The 14,422-nt window shown below is 37.9% G+C and overlaps 1 protein-coding gene across 1 annotated transcript in view; it reads right to left on the bottom strand.

Moving 5' to 3' along the window:
• Positions 1–13,650, bottom strand: part of LOC125485276 (intestinal mucin-like protein) — a 47,535-nt gene extending 33,885 nt beyond the window's left edge. The window contains exons 1-6 of the mRNA XM_048607354.1: positions 13,463–13,650; positions 11,811–11,989; positions 6,678–6,750; positions 6,449–6,549; positions 6,311–6,342; positions 507–684 (exon numbers count right to left, since the gene is read on the bottom strand). Of these exons, the coding sequence (XP_048463311.1) occupies positions 507–684; positions 6,311–6,342; positions 6,449–6,549; positions 6,678–6,750; positions 11,811–11,989; positions 13,463–13,614 (715 nt within the window). The 5' untranslated portion in view covers positions 13,615–13,650. The remainder of the gene's footprint in view (positions 1–506; positions 685–6,310; positions 6,343–6,448; positions 6,550–6,677; positions 6,751–11,810; positions 11,990–13,462) is intronic.
• Positions 13,651–14,422: the final 772 nt, after the last annotated feature.

Raw genomic sequence — 14,422 nt, 5'->3', positions numbered from 1 at the left:
GAATCTGAGGCACAGAAGAGGCATTGATTGTGAGGTTTGGGGGCCTTTAAATAATGGTGGGAGTTGTTTTGCTGTCTCCAAGAATGGTCTACCCCTGTACTTCACGCCTCACACTTTCCATCATGGCTTGCAAACTGTACCATGAATCCACATGCTGCATGAAAAAAAAATCATAGGCAAGTTACAGATGTATCAGACGTGCTTTTGCAGCACAGCAAAGCATGTGACTTATATTTTTCCATCAAACCTGGATTTGAGTTCTTTTCAATTGAATTGTTCTTTAATATATGCTAATAAAAGACCATAAGAATAGGAACAGGAGTAGGCCATTTGGCCCCTCAAGGTTACTCCACCATTCAATAAGATCATGGCTGATGCGATATTCCTCATGTTCACTTCCTTACCGTTACCCCATAACCCTTAATTCTCCTACTGCTCAAGAAATTATCTATTTCAGCCTTAAATATACCATTTCATTCCATGTAACTAAGTAATAATCAACTTACTGCACATAGTTTTTGTACAACAATCATCATTTGGGACTGTTATATTAACATTGATAAATCCTTCTCCATCACAAGGCGTTGATGGAAAAATAGGACAGCTGTGTGGTTGACAGATGACACGGTGTGTGATTTTGTCACAGATGCAGTCCTGGCAGTTGAACTTAAATCTTTCATTAAACTATTGAAAACATAAGAGAATAGAAAGTGATCATAAGATCAGATGCAGAGTCATTACTGTGTACTTATTTGACAAAGTGGATAACTTCATATTTTTCCAAATTATGCTCATTCTAATAATTTCTTCCCCTATTCACCTCTCCTTTCCTTATTCATTTGCAAACTCTTTGTGCAGTCGTCACAACACAGCTTACAATTTATCTCTTGGTCACTTCATCCAAGTAATTAATGTAGATTTTAAATAGTTGAAACTCAGTACTTTTCCCTATACCATTCCAATAGTTACCATTTGCCAACATGAAAATGGCCTATAGATCCCAAATCTACATTTTCTGTTGGTTAGCTAATTCACTGTGTTAATATATTACACCTAACACAATGAGATCATCTTTTACATTACACTTCATCAATTGCCTTATGGAAATCCAAATACGCCACATCTATTTTTTCCCTTTTTCACTTTGCTCATTTTATACTTAAAGAATTTAAAGAATGAATTTGTCAAATGCGATTTCCCATTTGCACCCAACTTAGTACCCTTATTGGGATGTTTTTAGTCTCTTCCACCTTGAAGACAGATTCATAATACTTGTTTAAAGTTTCTACTATTTCCTTGCTTCCCATTAATTTCTTATTCTCATCTCTATGGGATCAATGTTTATGGAGCTATGCTGCTCCTTTTCATATTCTTAGAAGGTGTTCCTGTTATTTTTATTATCATATTCTAGTTTCTTAATTTTTAGGCATCTTTTGCTGATCTCGAAAATGTTCCTTATCTTCACAATATTGTAAACCATTTCCTTCAATTTGTTACATCCTTAACTTTTGTATTCAGCAATAGATTGTTTAGCCTTTCTCTCTCAGTGTAAAAGTGCTGAAATTTCTTTTAAATGTCTGGCATTGCTTATTTTCCAAGTCCACTTTCATTAACTGTCTTCATATCTTTGTAATTCCCTTTAATTTAAAGTACTAATTTCAGACCTAAGTCTCTTACCCTCGAACTAAACGTGAAGTTCCTTACCCTCAAACTAAACGTGAAATTCCTACATGTTATGATTAGTTTACTGAGAGATCCTTTACAGTAAAATAACTAACTGATCCTGTTCATTACAAATTAAAAGATCTCCATGAACATGTCCTCAGGTATACTTTTTCCCAATTTGATTTGTCCTGTCTAGATGAAGATTAAGGTTGTTGACTGTTATTGCAGTACCTTTCTTTCAAGCGCCATTATTTTGTGATATATGGTTAGTGCGGAGCTGATTAGCTTAGTTGCATAGATGGCGAACATGTGGTTTGCAACAAAACCGAAAGCACAGATTCAATTCCTCTTTTAGTTAAGGCATACTTGGAAACTGCCTCCTCAATCTGACCCTGAGAGTGAAAGTCATTGGCAAACAACCATTAGGGATAAAAAAAGATCTGCCAATAAACTAAGTCAGAATGAAATAGTAGCAGACATTGAGCTAATGACCAGCCTACCAGTGAGAATACGTAAGTGAAACCTCTATCCTACAGTGCAGCTAGTATAGATTGCTCTCACCAATAACTTTTTTTCTTGTTATTTCTTTGCTACATTCAAACAGATTCTATATAGAATCAGTTTGGCACAGAATAAGGTCATTGTCACGAAGTACAGCAGTTTAGTCCAATTTGCCCAACATCATCTTCATTTAGATAAAGAGGCTTTAATTTTGTCTTTGACTCATGTTTTTTATTCTGACCACATCTGTTGTGCACTTTTATGTTAGTACACTGCCACATTCTGATTATCATTAGCTATATAACTACCCTCCAATATCGCATTGTGTTGTTTCTTTAATTTTCTACATTTTCCCTCATTTGAAGCCACCAAGCACCCTGAACAGCCCCACCTACCCATGGTCCAGTGCCCACCACTTACTTTAAAATCTGATCTATATTATTTTTTATATACTTAATATATCTTCCCTTGGTAAACTGCATACAATACCTTGAGTGTGATCTCACCAACACTCCAAATATTTGCAGTGATGCATATTTACTGTCGTACACAAATCCTCTCGTAATGAGGCCAACATAGTATTTGCCTTCTTAATTCCTTGCTGTATCTGCATGTTAAAGTTCAGTGACTCATGAACAAGGATACACAAGTCCCTCTGTGGGCTAATCTCAAGGATTTTTGACTAAATGTGAGTCATATCAAGTTTAGACTTATACTCCCTACAGTGTGGAAACAGGCCCTTTGGCCCAACAAGTCCACCCTGACCCTCAGAGGATCCCACCACGACCCATCCCCCTACAACTTACCAAATCTACATATCCCTGAACACTATGGACAATTTAGCATGGCAAATCCACCTAGCCTGCACATCTTTGGACAGTGGAAGGAAATTGGAGTTCCTAGAGGAAACCCACACAGACACGGGGAGAATGTGCAAACCCCACACAGACAGTCACCCGAGAGTGGAATTGAACCCAGGCCCTTCGTCTTGTAAGGCAGCAGTGCTAACCACTGAGCCACTGTGCTGCCCCAAACTTTAGTGGAATGATTCTCACCATAAGGCTGAGTGAGTTATCTTGCCATATCTTACCAAACTCACCACATTAATTACCATATTAACCCTTGTGGTACTTATCATGACTGAGCTTTTCTGTTCCATCTTACCAGTGGAGGCCATGACATCAGACCCTGCCATCCTGGTTTGAGGTTGTAACCCAAGCTAGTGCACTCACTTCTGGAGGAATGCCCAGCACTGGAGGAAGAAGATCAGTGTCCTTCTCCACTCCATCAGTGCCATCATCTTTCTCTCTGAAACCTCACACTGTCTCTGCTATTGGACCCACCTCCCACCAAGAATCAACCACTGCCTCTCTCGCTGTTGCATTCAGCGTCTTCTCCACTCACCCTCATCATCCCAACCATGAAAATCAATCACCCAACATGCCCTCTGCATGACCTTCTCACTTGCTCAAGAAACCTTCCCACCTGTATCAGCAGTAATTGTTGTGCCACCAATTTACATCATTTGTAATACCTGCCTCTCTCTCATTTCAAGAGCAAAATAGCTCACAATAAGGCAGAAGAAGTAAAGCTGGATGATATGCTGCCTGATATTTGACTCCTCACTCTTTATCAGCAAAGGACCTTGACTCTGACTGCTTGAGCAGAGCTTGAACTGGTACAGGAGCCTGCCCAGGACTTGATCTGCCAAGATCCTCTGTGCAAAGACTTTCCCTTTCAACTGGATTGAGGCCTGCTAATAATCATGGCAAGCTTCCTGGCTTTGTATCTGTGCAAAATGGGATGGCAAGACAGTAGTAATATGGAAAGGTAGCGCAGGAATGCTGTGAGCTTCCATGTGAATAGTATGACAGCTAGCCATGAGTCCAATGCAGCTTTATCCAATCCCTCAGCAGAAAGAATCCTTGATGCAATGTTACAATGATAGATGCTGGGGCACACTGAGGTGCAGCATTGAAATGCAGAATTATAGTGAGTGGATTGGAGACATGCCATGAAGGTGCACAGAGGCTGGCACATGCTGGATACCAGTGTTCATGGATGCATGTGGGGTGCATGTGGCTGGGTGCCTGAAATGTTGATGCCTGGTATCCAACATAGAAGTGTTTTGGAGTAGGTGGTGAGTTGAACCTGCCAAGAACCCACTCTGGTTTCTGTGCTCCGTTTTCCTGATGACTAGTTTGTTTGTTGAGTTTGGTAAGATCACCATCCATGGCAAGTTGGGCTGTTAACAAGGAGTTTAAGAAACATTAATGAGTGTTGACTGTGAACTCGCTGTTGCCTACCGAGAATCTGGCCTCGCTGCTTGAGAAAAGCATACAAGATACAGTGAGATAATTTCAATGTCTTGATGGAATTCGCCAAACATCTCACTAAAGCCCGTATATGATTCTGCCCAAAATATCTGTTTGGATAACACATTTCTTCACATTGTATTCAGTCTACCATTTTGCTTTTTTGCCCACTAATGCAGTCTGTCCAAATCTTTACAATTTAAAGTCCACCAGACCTTACCAATCTGAAAATTTGGATACATTACATTTAAGCCTCGCATCCAAATCATTGGGGCATAAGTACTAATCCTTGAGGTATCCCATTGGTCATAGACTGCCATTTTGGAAATGATCTATTTGTTCTTATTCTTTGTTTTCTATTCACTAACCAGTTCTCACTCTATGTCTCTTTCTTAGTCCTACCTCTGTTGTTGATCTCCTTTCACTCAAGTTCCTTTTCAGCCCTAAGATTACAGCTTTAAGGCCAGCCTTGTATAGGCAATTATATAGCTTTAGGACTCATGCTACTTCCTGCAGAGAACAGTATCTAACCTCCAAATGATACCGTTCCTTGTCACTATTACATTCCTTTTTACTGCTCTAACTCTATTAACGGTAGCACATCAATTCTTGCAAGCCTCAGAAAAATATATCTGCCGTCTAATGTGATTGTGCTATCGGAAATTGTTTATTAAATAAGAGTTATACTGGAAACCATTTTAAGATTATCAGCTGGGCTCACACTATTTGCATGTGTTAGAAGCTAGATATCAAAATACAAAAGACCTTGCTTTACGTAGACTAAAGAAATTTGCACATTCGTTAAAAAAAGGATCATGAAGATTGTCAATCTCTGCTGCATTCTGTGTAAACATCGTGACCAATTAGAATCTGCCTGCCTGTGCTGAGAATTAAAATTGACAATTAATATTGCTGCATCACAGGACAATGATCACCTAATCAATAACATCCACTTCTCATGCTGTATAACTTAGTATTCCCTTTTTCAATTCGGTTTCTTGCATCCTAGTTTTGATGAGTGTAAGACAAAAAGCTTCAACTTTTTGTCCCCTTTTAGCAATGTTTAATGGTTGGTTTGCTCATCCTTTAATCCTTGCCCTCATTCACCATGGCTCCAAGAATCTGATACCTGTTGGAGAAACGTTATTTTCTGGATTCACATACTTGTCTCATTCATAGATGTACACACTTTTCTCTGACCAAATCTGAAATACGTGACCTTACGCTAGCTCCTGAAAATTCCTCCTTCCCTAGTACATTGCAGCATTTGAAACTCGGATATCAATTCATCTATTCCAAACCAAAGTTCCTTGAAGTGCAGCTGTCAGGTGTCTGTTGGGTCCCCCATGCTACAGCTGCAATGTGCCCTGCAACTTTTATGGTATTTCATTTAACTGATCAGGTTTTCAAGTTCTGAAATATCATTCAATTATCTCTATATAGTTTTAATCTAGGTAATAACCTTGTTTATTAATTAATTAAACTTAATTATATATTTTTAGTCTTCACTATTTTGTAGCCCACAGTCTAATTTAACTATTTTATCTGTCAAGCAGCACTTCCTACCTCTATCTCACTGAATTTCTACATTCACCAACTGCATTTTAAATTTCAGTTATTTCAAAGTGCTTTAAACAAAAGACTATAGGACTTGAGGTGCGTAGTAAGCCAGTTAAGCTGGTTGGCAAAATCCTGCACCTCTCAATATATTTCAAACCATTGCAGTGGTTCAATTGCCTGTTAACTTTATTCAAGTGATAAAATACATATTCATAAGCAAGTTATGATATGAATAGGTTTTAGTGACTGTATGGTTAATATCTGCTTACCTCTTTAGGTAGTCCATCAGGTCCAATACAACCTTAAAAAAAAAGTTCTTAGAATTACAGAAGGAACACAAAAAATGAGGGAAGACATCCAAAGAAGTGCAGAAAAAAAGAAAAATGAGAATAAGCAAAAAAACTTACCACATTTATTAACACATAGGTCAGTGTCAGGGCTGAAAAGAATGGTACCCTCTGGGCAGAAACATCCTTCTGATAAGTTAAGACCAGTCAAATCTGAATTGCTTTAAAAATATAATTATATATTCATTAGTATAGTATATTAGTCATAATTGGTGGGAACAGTAATTTAAAATATATTTAAAACTATTTTTAAAATAATGCAATATATTTTTTAATGCCTGTAACAGACCTTGAAGTGCATGTAAGTTCCTCTTCAAAGATTTCACATGCTTTGTAAACTTTGTTTAAAGGGCAATTAAAAGCTGTATTGAAAAAAAAGGAATAAATGTTCTTGTCACTTTATCAGCAATGTTACAGGTTGGCATTTTAATAGAACATGCACTTCTTTAATGATTGAAGGAACCTATCAGATGCAGAATGGCTGCAGACATCAGAGAAATGGAAATTCTTGACAAGCTCCATCAAGCATAGCTCAGAGTGTGGAGAGGTATAGTTAGTTTACACATAAGTACTGCATTTATTGGTTTGTGTTTTTAGTGATTAGCATTTGTGTTGTTGTGTCAGCTGAGAGTTAAATGTTCTAGGTGATAAATACTATCTACAAAGAAAGGCTAAGAGCTTGGTAATCTTGGGAAAGATTGATGAAAAGTCAGTAAGTGTTTTATCCTTCTCCAGATCAGAGACATCTTAAATTTATGTTTGCACGTTTATACAGTTAAGTATTAAACTGAGAAATGACACTATATGTCATATACTCATTATGAATGTTGAATGGACATTATGGGAATTTGGAAACTCAAAATACATTTTCCTGACAATCATAGGAACAGAAAATGTCATGAACTGGAAGAGCTTAAGCTCTGTGTTTTGGAGTCTGGGCAGCAGCTAGAATCACCATAGCACCTCTGAAATGCTAATTTCCATGTTTCTGGAAGTAGCCAGACAGGCAAGGATGACCAGAAGGGAACTTCAGAAGTCCCTTGAATGCATCCTGCTCGCTAACGAGAACTCAGTTTTGAATATTAGTGAGAATGAAGGTGTAGTGATTGTAATGAGATCTACTAGCTGGACCTCATAGAATATGAGTTCCCTGATTGGGGCTGTTAACCTGCTCCAATCAGGGAGCCCTGGCTGACAGGTATAAAAGTGGTATGAGAGGTTCTGCTCACTTTGAGAGATGGCTCTGAGGAAGCCGGACCAGTGTCCAGGACTCTCCATGTGTAAATATAGGGTGACTTGGTGATGGGATACTGGCTTCTGTGGCGTTATATCAGATGTGTTTCTGCAGAGTACAGCCAGAGCCATGTACATAGCATTGTGGGGGGAGCTTGGGAAAAAAATAAGCAGGACCAGAAAAGTCTCTGGATTCCTGAATATCCCCCTGCTATAAGAACAAAAGTGTAGATATCTGCGGATGATTGCACATTGTTCAGCTCTGTTTGTAAATCTTCAGGTATTGATGTAATTTGCGCCCACATATGGCAAGATCAGGACCACATTCACGCTGATAAGTAGAAAGTCATAGTTGCCAGACAACGATCAACTCCAAAAACAGGGAGTCTAACTGCCTCCGCTTGACGTTCTGTGACTATCATTGAATTGCCTGCCATCAACATTATAGTCAAAGTTGATCACAAATTTAAATAGATCGACTTTATAGGTGCTATGAATAAAAGAACAAGTCAGAGGTTAGGAATTCTCCGATTAGTGATTTATTTCCACAAAAGGAATGTGATGTAACAATCCCCTCTTACCATGTGTAGTATGCTCCCAAAGCACTCAAGAAGCTCAACAAAACAACCCAAATGATTAACATCCCACTACTAGAACAAAGAACAAAGAAAATTACAGCACAGGAACAGGCCCTTCGGCCCTCCAAGCCTGTGCCGATCCAGATCCTCTATCTAAACCTGTTGCCTATTTTCCAAGGATCCGTATCCCTCTGCTCCCTGCCCATTCATGTATCTGTCTAGATACATCTTAAATGATGCTATCGTGCCTGCCTCTACCACCTCAGCTGGCAACGCGTTCCAGGCACCCACCACCCTCTGCGTAAAGAACTTTCCACGCATATGTCCCTTAAACTTTTCCCCTCTCACCTTGAAATTGTGACCCCTAGTAATTGAGTACCCCACTCTGGGAAAAAGCTAGCTTAAACATTTACTCCCTCCACCACATATACAAGCATATAACAAAATGAAGCTGTTGAAATTACTCCTAAATTTACTACTGTAGAATTAATTAAACTATTAAATTAATAAACACAAAATATAATTTTAATTGAAGTGCTAGATGCTAATTGTGCTTGATCTGCTGCTGTTTTCTTCTCCCTACTGAATTTTATTTCCAATCCTCTATCAGACCTTGTTCTAACTTTTTTGAAATAATGCAGAGTAGGTGTGCTGATGCTGATGAATAGATGTGTTGATTGCTGCCAGGGTCTACTAATACACATAAACACAAGAAATAGGAGCAAGGTCAGACCATATGACCAACTGAATCTAATCCGTAATTCAATACGATCATGTCTGATCTGGGGCTTCAATTCCACTTTCTTGTCAACTTCCTATGTTCCTTGATTGTATGACAGATCAAAGTTCTGCCTATCCCAGCCTTAAATGTATTATATTGGAGGCTCCACCACCCTCCAAGGAAGAGAATTGTAAAAAATTGCAACCCTTTAAATGAAGAAATATTTTATCATCTCAAATCGGCTCCTTTATCCTCAGAATCCATGATTTAGACTCCCTGATAACCTGAAACAATATCTCAGCATCTATCCTGTCAACTTCCTTCAGAATCTTGTACATTTCAATAAGATTACCTCTTCTAAGCTCTAGAGAATATGGACCCAATTTTCTCAGCCTCTCATCATAGGATTAGCCCTTCATCCTCAATTCTAATACAGTGAATCTTCATTTAGTGAATGCTTCCATTGTAAGTGTGTAATATCTTAAATGTTGAGATGAAAATTGCATGTAATATTCCAGACATGGTCTTAGCAATACCCTGTACAGTTAGAGTCATAGAGTCATACAGCACGAAAATAGACCATTCAGTCCAACACCTCCACGCCAGCCAGACCTCCCAATCTGACCTAGTCTAATTTGTCAGCATTTGGCCCATATCCCTCTAACCCTTCCTATTCATACATCTATCCAGATGCCTTTTAAATGTTGTAATTGTACCTGCCTCCATCACTTCTTCTAGCAGCTAGTTTCATACATGCACCACCCTCTGTGTGCAAAGATTACCCCTCAGGTCCTTTTTAAATCTTTCCGCTCTCATGTTAAACTTATGCCCTCTATTTTTTGACTGTCCTATCCTGGGAAAAAGACCTTGGCTATTCACCCAACGCATGCTACTCATGATTTTACAAACCTCTATAAGGTCACTCCTCATCCTCTGCTCCACGGAAAAAAACCCCAGTCTGTTCAACCACTCCCTATAACTCAAACCTTCCGGTCTCAGCAACATTCTTGTAAATCTTTTCTGCACCCTCTCAAGTTTAATAGTGTCCTTTCTATAGAAGGGCGACCAGAATTGAATGCAGTATTCTAAAAGTGGCCTCGCCATTGTCCTGTACAGCTGCAACATGAAGACCCAACTCCCATAATCAGTGTTCTGACCAATGAAGGCAAGTGTGCTGAACACCTCCATCACTACCCTGTCTACCTGTGACTCTGCTTTCAAGGAACTATGTACCTGCACCCCTAAGTGCATCTGGGAATAGTTTAGTTTGGGATTATGTCCAGCATGGACTGGTTAGACCAAAGGGTCTGTTTCCATGCTGTATGACTCTATGATTCTAGAATAATCTAGATGAGAGAACCTTTGAGTGTAACTATCTGTGTTTGCTGATGACACAAAGGTAAGTGGGAAGTAAGCAGTAAGGAGAATGTAAAGAAGGATATAGAAACATTTGGTGAGTGGACAAAACTTGGCTACTGAAGTACAATCTGGCAAAATATGAAGTTACACATTTTTGTTAGCAAGTATAAGACTTTATCAAAAATTGTACATCAGCAAATAAGGTCACAATAATAAATAGAGAAAAATAATTTGAAGATTATTACTGACAATAGATACATCTGTCGAAGATTTTTGTCTTGGGCTCGTTAAGAAAATTCAGAAGAAATATCAAAATGAAGATAAAAGATATACTGTAGGAGGGGAGAGTGCTGATTAGTTGGTAATTAAAGTCTCATTGGTAAAAGCATTGCCATGAAGAATGAATCAATTAATGATAACTGACTGTTAATTGCCAAGCTCAGGCTTATTTTGCTAATGTTGTTCAGTCACAGACTCACATCTAATGTTAGACATTGTGCTGAGAGCTTTGCAAGCATGGGCTCGTTGAATTTTGTGTGTGTGAAGAATTAGGTCAACAACAAATTTAAGATTGTCAGCTGGGTTAGCAGTATGGTGCACCTATATTTACTGGAAGCTCTACATGTATATACTCAGAGTCCTGTTCTTTGCAGTCAGAAAGAACACTGTGCCTGTTTCAACTCAATGAAAATAGATGATAGCCTTCATTGGTTCATTTCTTAGGGTAATGCTTTGACCAGTTTGAGTCAACCATCCATTTGGAAAGTTATTTTTTAATGCATTTAAGTTTGCTGATGATATTAAGCTAAATAGAAAGGGAAGTTTGGAGAGGATACAAAGAGGCTGCAAAGAAATATTAGGTTGCTATGTGATTAAGCAACAAGGGGAGTAGATGAATTATAATGTGGGAAGTGTAAAATTATTCATTTTGGTCATAATAGAAAAGCAGAACATTTAGTAAAAGGTGTGAAACTTGATAAGTGATGATATTCAAAGAACTTTTGGTATACTCATGCAAGGTCTGCAGAAATTTAGCCATGAAGGTACAGCAAATAGTTGGGAAGGTAAATATCACGACTTGTTTATTCATGTACTCCAATCCACTTGCAATAAATGCTAACATCATATTTGCCATCCTAACTGCATGCTGTACCTTCATGCCTTTGTGCAGACCATTTCTCTGTTTCCCATTCATGAACCAATCCTCAATTAATGTTAAATATTACCTCCTCTTCCAAACTTTTAATTCTAATTTTATGTAGTAACCCCTTGTGTGACACCCTGTTTTTGTTTTGAAAGTTTAAATACTATGCATTTATTTATTTCTCTTTATTCATCTTAATAGTTACATACTCAAAATTCTAACAAAATTCATCTAATCTGCATTAGAAAGGTTGAAAGAAAATTTTATGGGGTTAGATGAAGAAGGATGTTGAGAGGAATATGAACATCCATTTGGACCCGTTGGACCAACTGACCTGTTTTTCTGCTGTGAATGATATGCAACATTTTGTAATCGTGTAATACTTACAACAGACCCCATTTGTGTAATTTCTCCAATCAATGCAGATATGGTGTGACATGCAGACAGACGCATAAGTTTGCAAACTTGCGCACATCACTGAGGTACTTGGCATTTGACATTCATCATGCACACATGCCTGATAGTAGTGGTCTGGTGAAACACGATTGTGACATTTTGCAAATAACCTGGAAAAGATACAATTCATGAAACCTTCTGTGAGACTTTGAATTTTTTTTTACTTTTGGTACAATGAATGGTATAGTTGCAGAGTAAAGCTCCCTTTACACTCACCCATTAAGAATCCCCTGATAAGTTCAGAATGGGTTAGATGCAAAGTAGACTTCTTCCACACATGCTAAATTTTCTTCAACCCTCAGTATTTTTGTTGCACAAGTGATGTTTTTCCACTTTTATACCTATCTCATTCATGAGACTCACCTCCTGCTTACTAAATTTCATCCTCAATAAACTGCTGAGCACCTACCCCTTCCCCACTCCTAAATTCAGCCTCACTGACAATGTAAATAATTCTCTCTGATAAGGCATTGTTCTTTTCTTTTCAAAACCAATGTTTTCACTTTCATTCTCTAATGATCTATTCTTGCAGTTTTTTTTTACAAGTATTGTTACAGTATTTTTTACAAACTCCAATATCCCTTTATTTTACAAAGTAGATGAACAGTTTTCTAATGTCACACATCCTGGCCCTCTCTTCCTTATATGTTCTCTCCAAACGTGTTACTGCCTCTCCCAAAGCACTAAAATGACAATTCCAAAATCGTGTAATTCTCCTCAAGTGCATTTGTTCCATTGTCCATATCAGTAGATAGCTCATATTTGTTTTACTCTTGTTGATCAACTCATAACCATAGTTTCTTTTCCTATCTAGCATGGCGTTGCAGATGTTGACCAAGAATCGAAGTTTGGAAGCTTTATTTTCTTATCCACGTTACAACATCATCCTATGCATGGGGTCACATACCACACATACATTAATGATACCTGTATGTATGTTGCAACCAAAACTCTTGGCCTAATAACTGTTAGACTATTTAACTGATATTCAGCCTTCAATGAACTGCAACTTGCTGCAGCTGAACACTTAAATAAAAACTGAAGCTTACTCTTAAGTCCTAACCACAAGTTCCTTGCATCTTCCACTGTCTCCTTAAAATCAACCAGTTTGACCAAGCTTTTTTTTCAACTGTCCAAGCACATTCTTGTATTGCATCCACTTTCCCCTCACAGGTCAATTAAGTGCCCTAATTATGTATTGTGTTAACGAAAGATGTCCTAAACTATGGAGTGGTATTTAATCCCAGTTATTAACTAACGAGAGTTTCACATTACCAGTATTGCCTAATGTTCAAGCTATCAAGTAAAGGGAAAATCTCACTGACTTAACGGTTATATTGTCTGGACCTTTAAATGCTGTTATTTCAGAACATTTCATTGTAATCTAAACTTGCAATTATCATTTCGCAGGAAAAGTTCACAAAAATCTGGATTGCTAATATGAATTTGTAAATCTCATTAAAAATTCCAAAAGGTTTGCATAAACTTGTTTTAGTATGTTATTTAGTTCATTGTCTAAGCAAAAATTCAAAGTTATTTATCTTAAAAAATCTTAGATAATACAATACAGTAAAACATCTTACTCGCTTGTGATGAGCTTGCAAAGAGAATTAGAGTTACAAGGCTTTTGTGTTATTTGGGGACTGAATGTAACTTGAGGCCTTGGAGCCCGTAGTGAGGATGGTCCATTGCAATTTGGCTTGTTGGAATCTTTGACTTGCCAGTAATCAGCCATTTCAGAACAGGAGGTTGCAGGTTTTCCATTGGGCAGTGTACAGTCATCATCCTGAACATTATTACATGTACCTGAGAAGATAGATCATTGAGTGTGTCAGTTTATATTTATATATGTATCCTCTTTGGGGACATTTTATCTATTAAAATAGACCGTATTATGCACTGGAGAACTATTCAAGAAAAACTTGTTCCATAAACTTTTGTTGTAATTTACCCATTAGGGTAGTTCATAGTGATGTATATCTGCTGTAACAACTTATTTTGATGTACTTGTTTATTAACTTTGGTTCAGTTTTTTTTCTCTGCAGAATTAACTGGCAGTATGAGTTAAAGTTTTGCTAACAACTCTGCCTATAACCACCAATATAATTGATGTGAAGTCATTAGATCTCGCAACACAGATCTTTGTTTGCAATCGGTGGTGTTGTGTTACAGTTCACTAAGAGTCAAATTGCTGCGTCAACATGTACTTTTGTCTGCATTTTATAGTTTGGAGCTATGGATAGTTAAAAACTAACCACGAATCTCTGTCACTGTTGTTGCCTGTCACTGTCATGTATTGAAAAGATTTGGAGGTTGATGTCAATTTAGCCGTGTTATGAACATACTTTCTTTGGCCATCAAATCCTGGAGTAGGACTCAAACCTGGACCTTTTGGTTCAGAGGCAGGGGCTATTCCACAAAGACCTCCTTCTCTCACAATCACATGATAATACAGAACTTGAATACTGTTAAAGAAAGAAATATTGCCTAAGATTTTGTCCTGATGAGTGAAAAACAAAATCTTAGGCGCCAAATTCAAATGG

The sequence above is a fragment of the Rhincodon typus genome, chromosome 17 (genome assembly GCF_021869965.1).
Source record: "Rhincodon typus isolate 14 chromosome 17, sRhiTyp1.1, whole genome shotgun sequence".
NCBI lineage: Eukaryota > Metazoa > Chordata > Chondrichthyes > Orectolobiformes > Rhincodontidae > Rhincodon > Rhincodon typus.
This window is presented reverse-complemented; position numbering and strand designations above follow the sequence as displayed.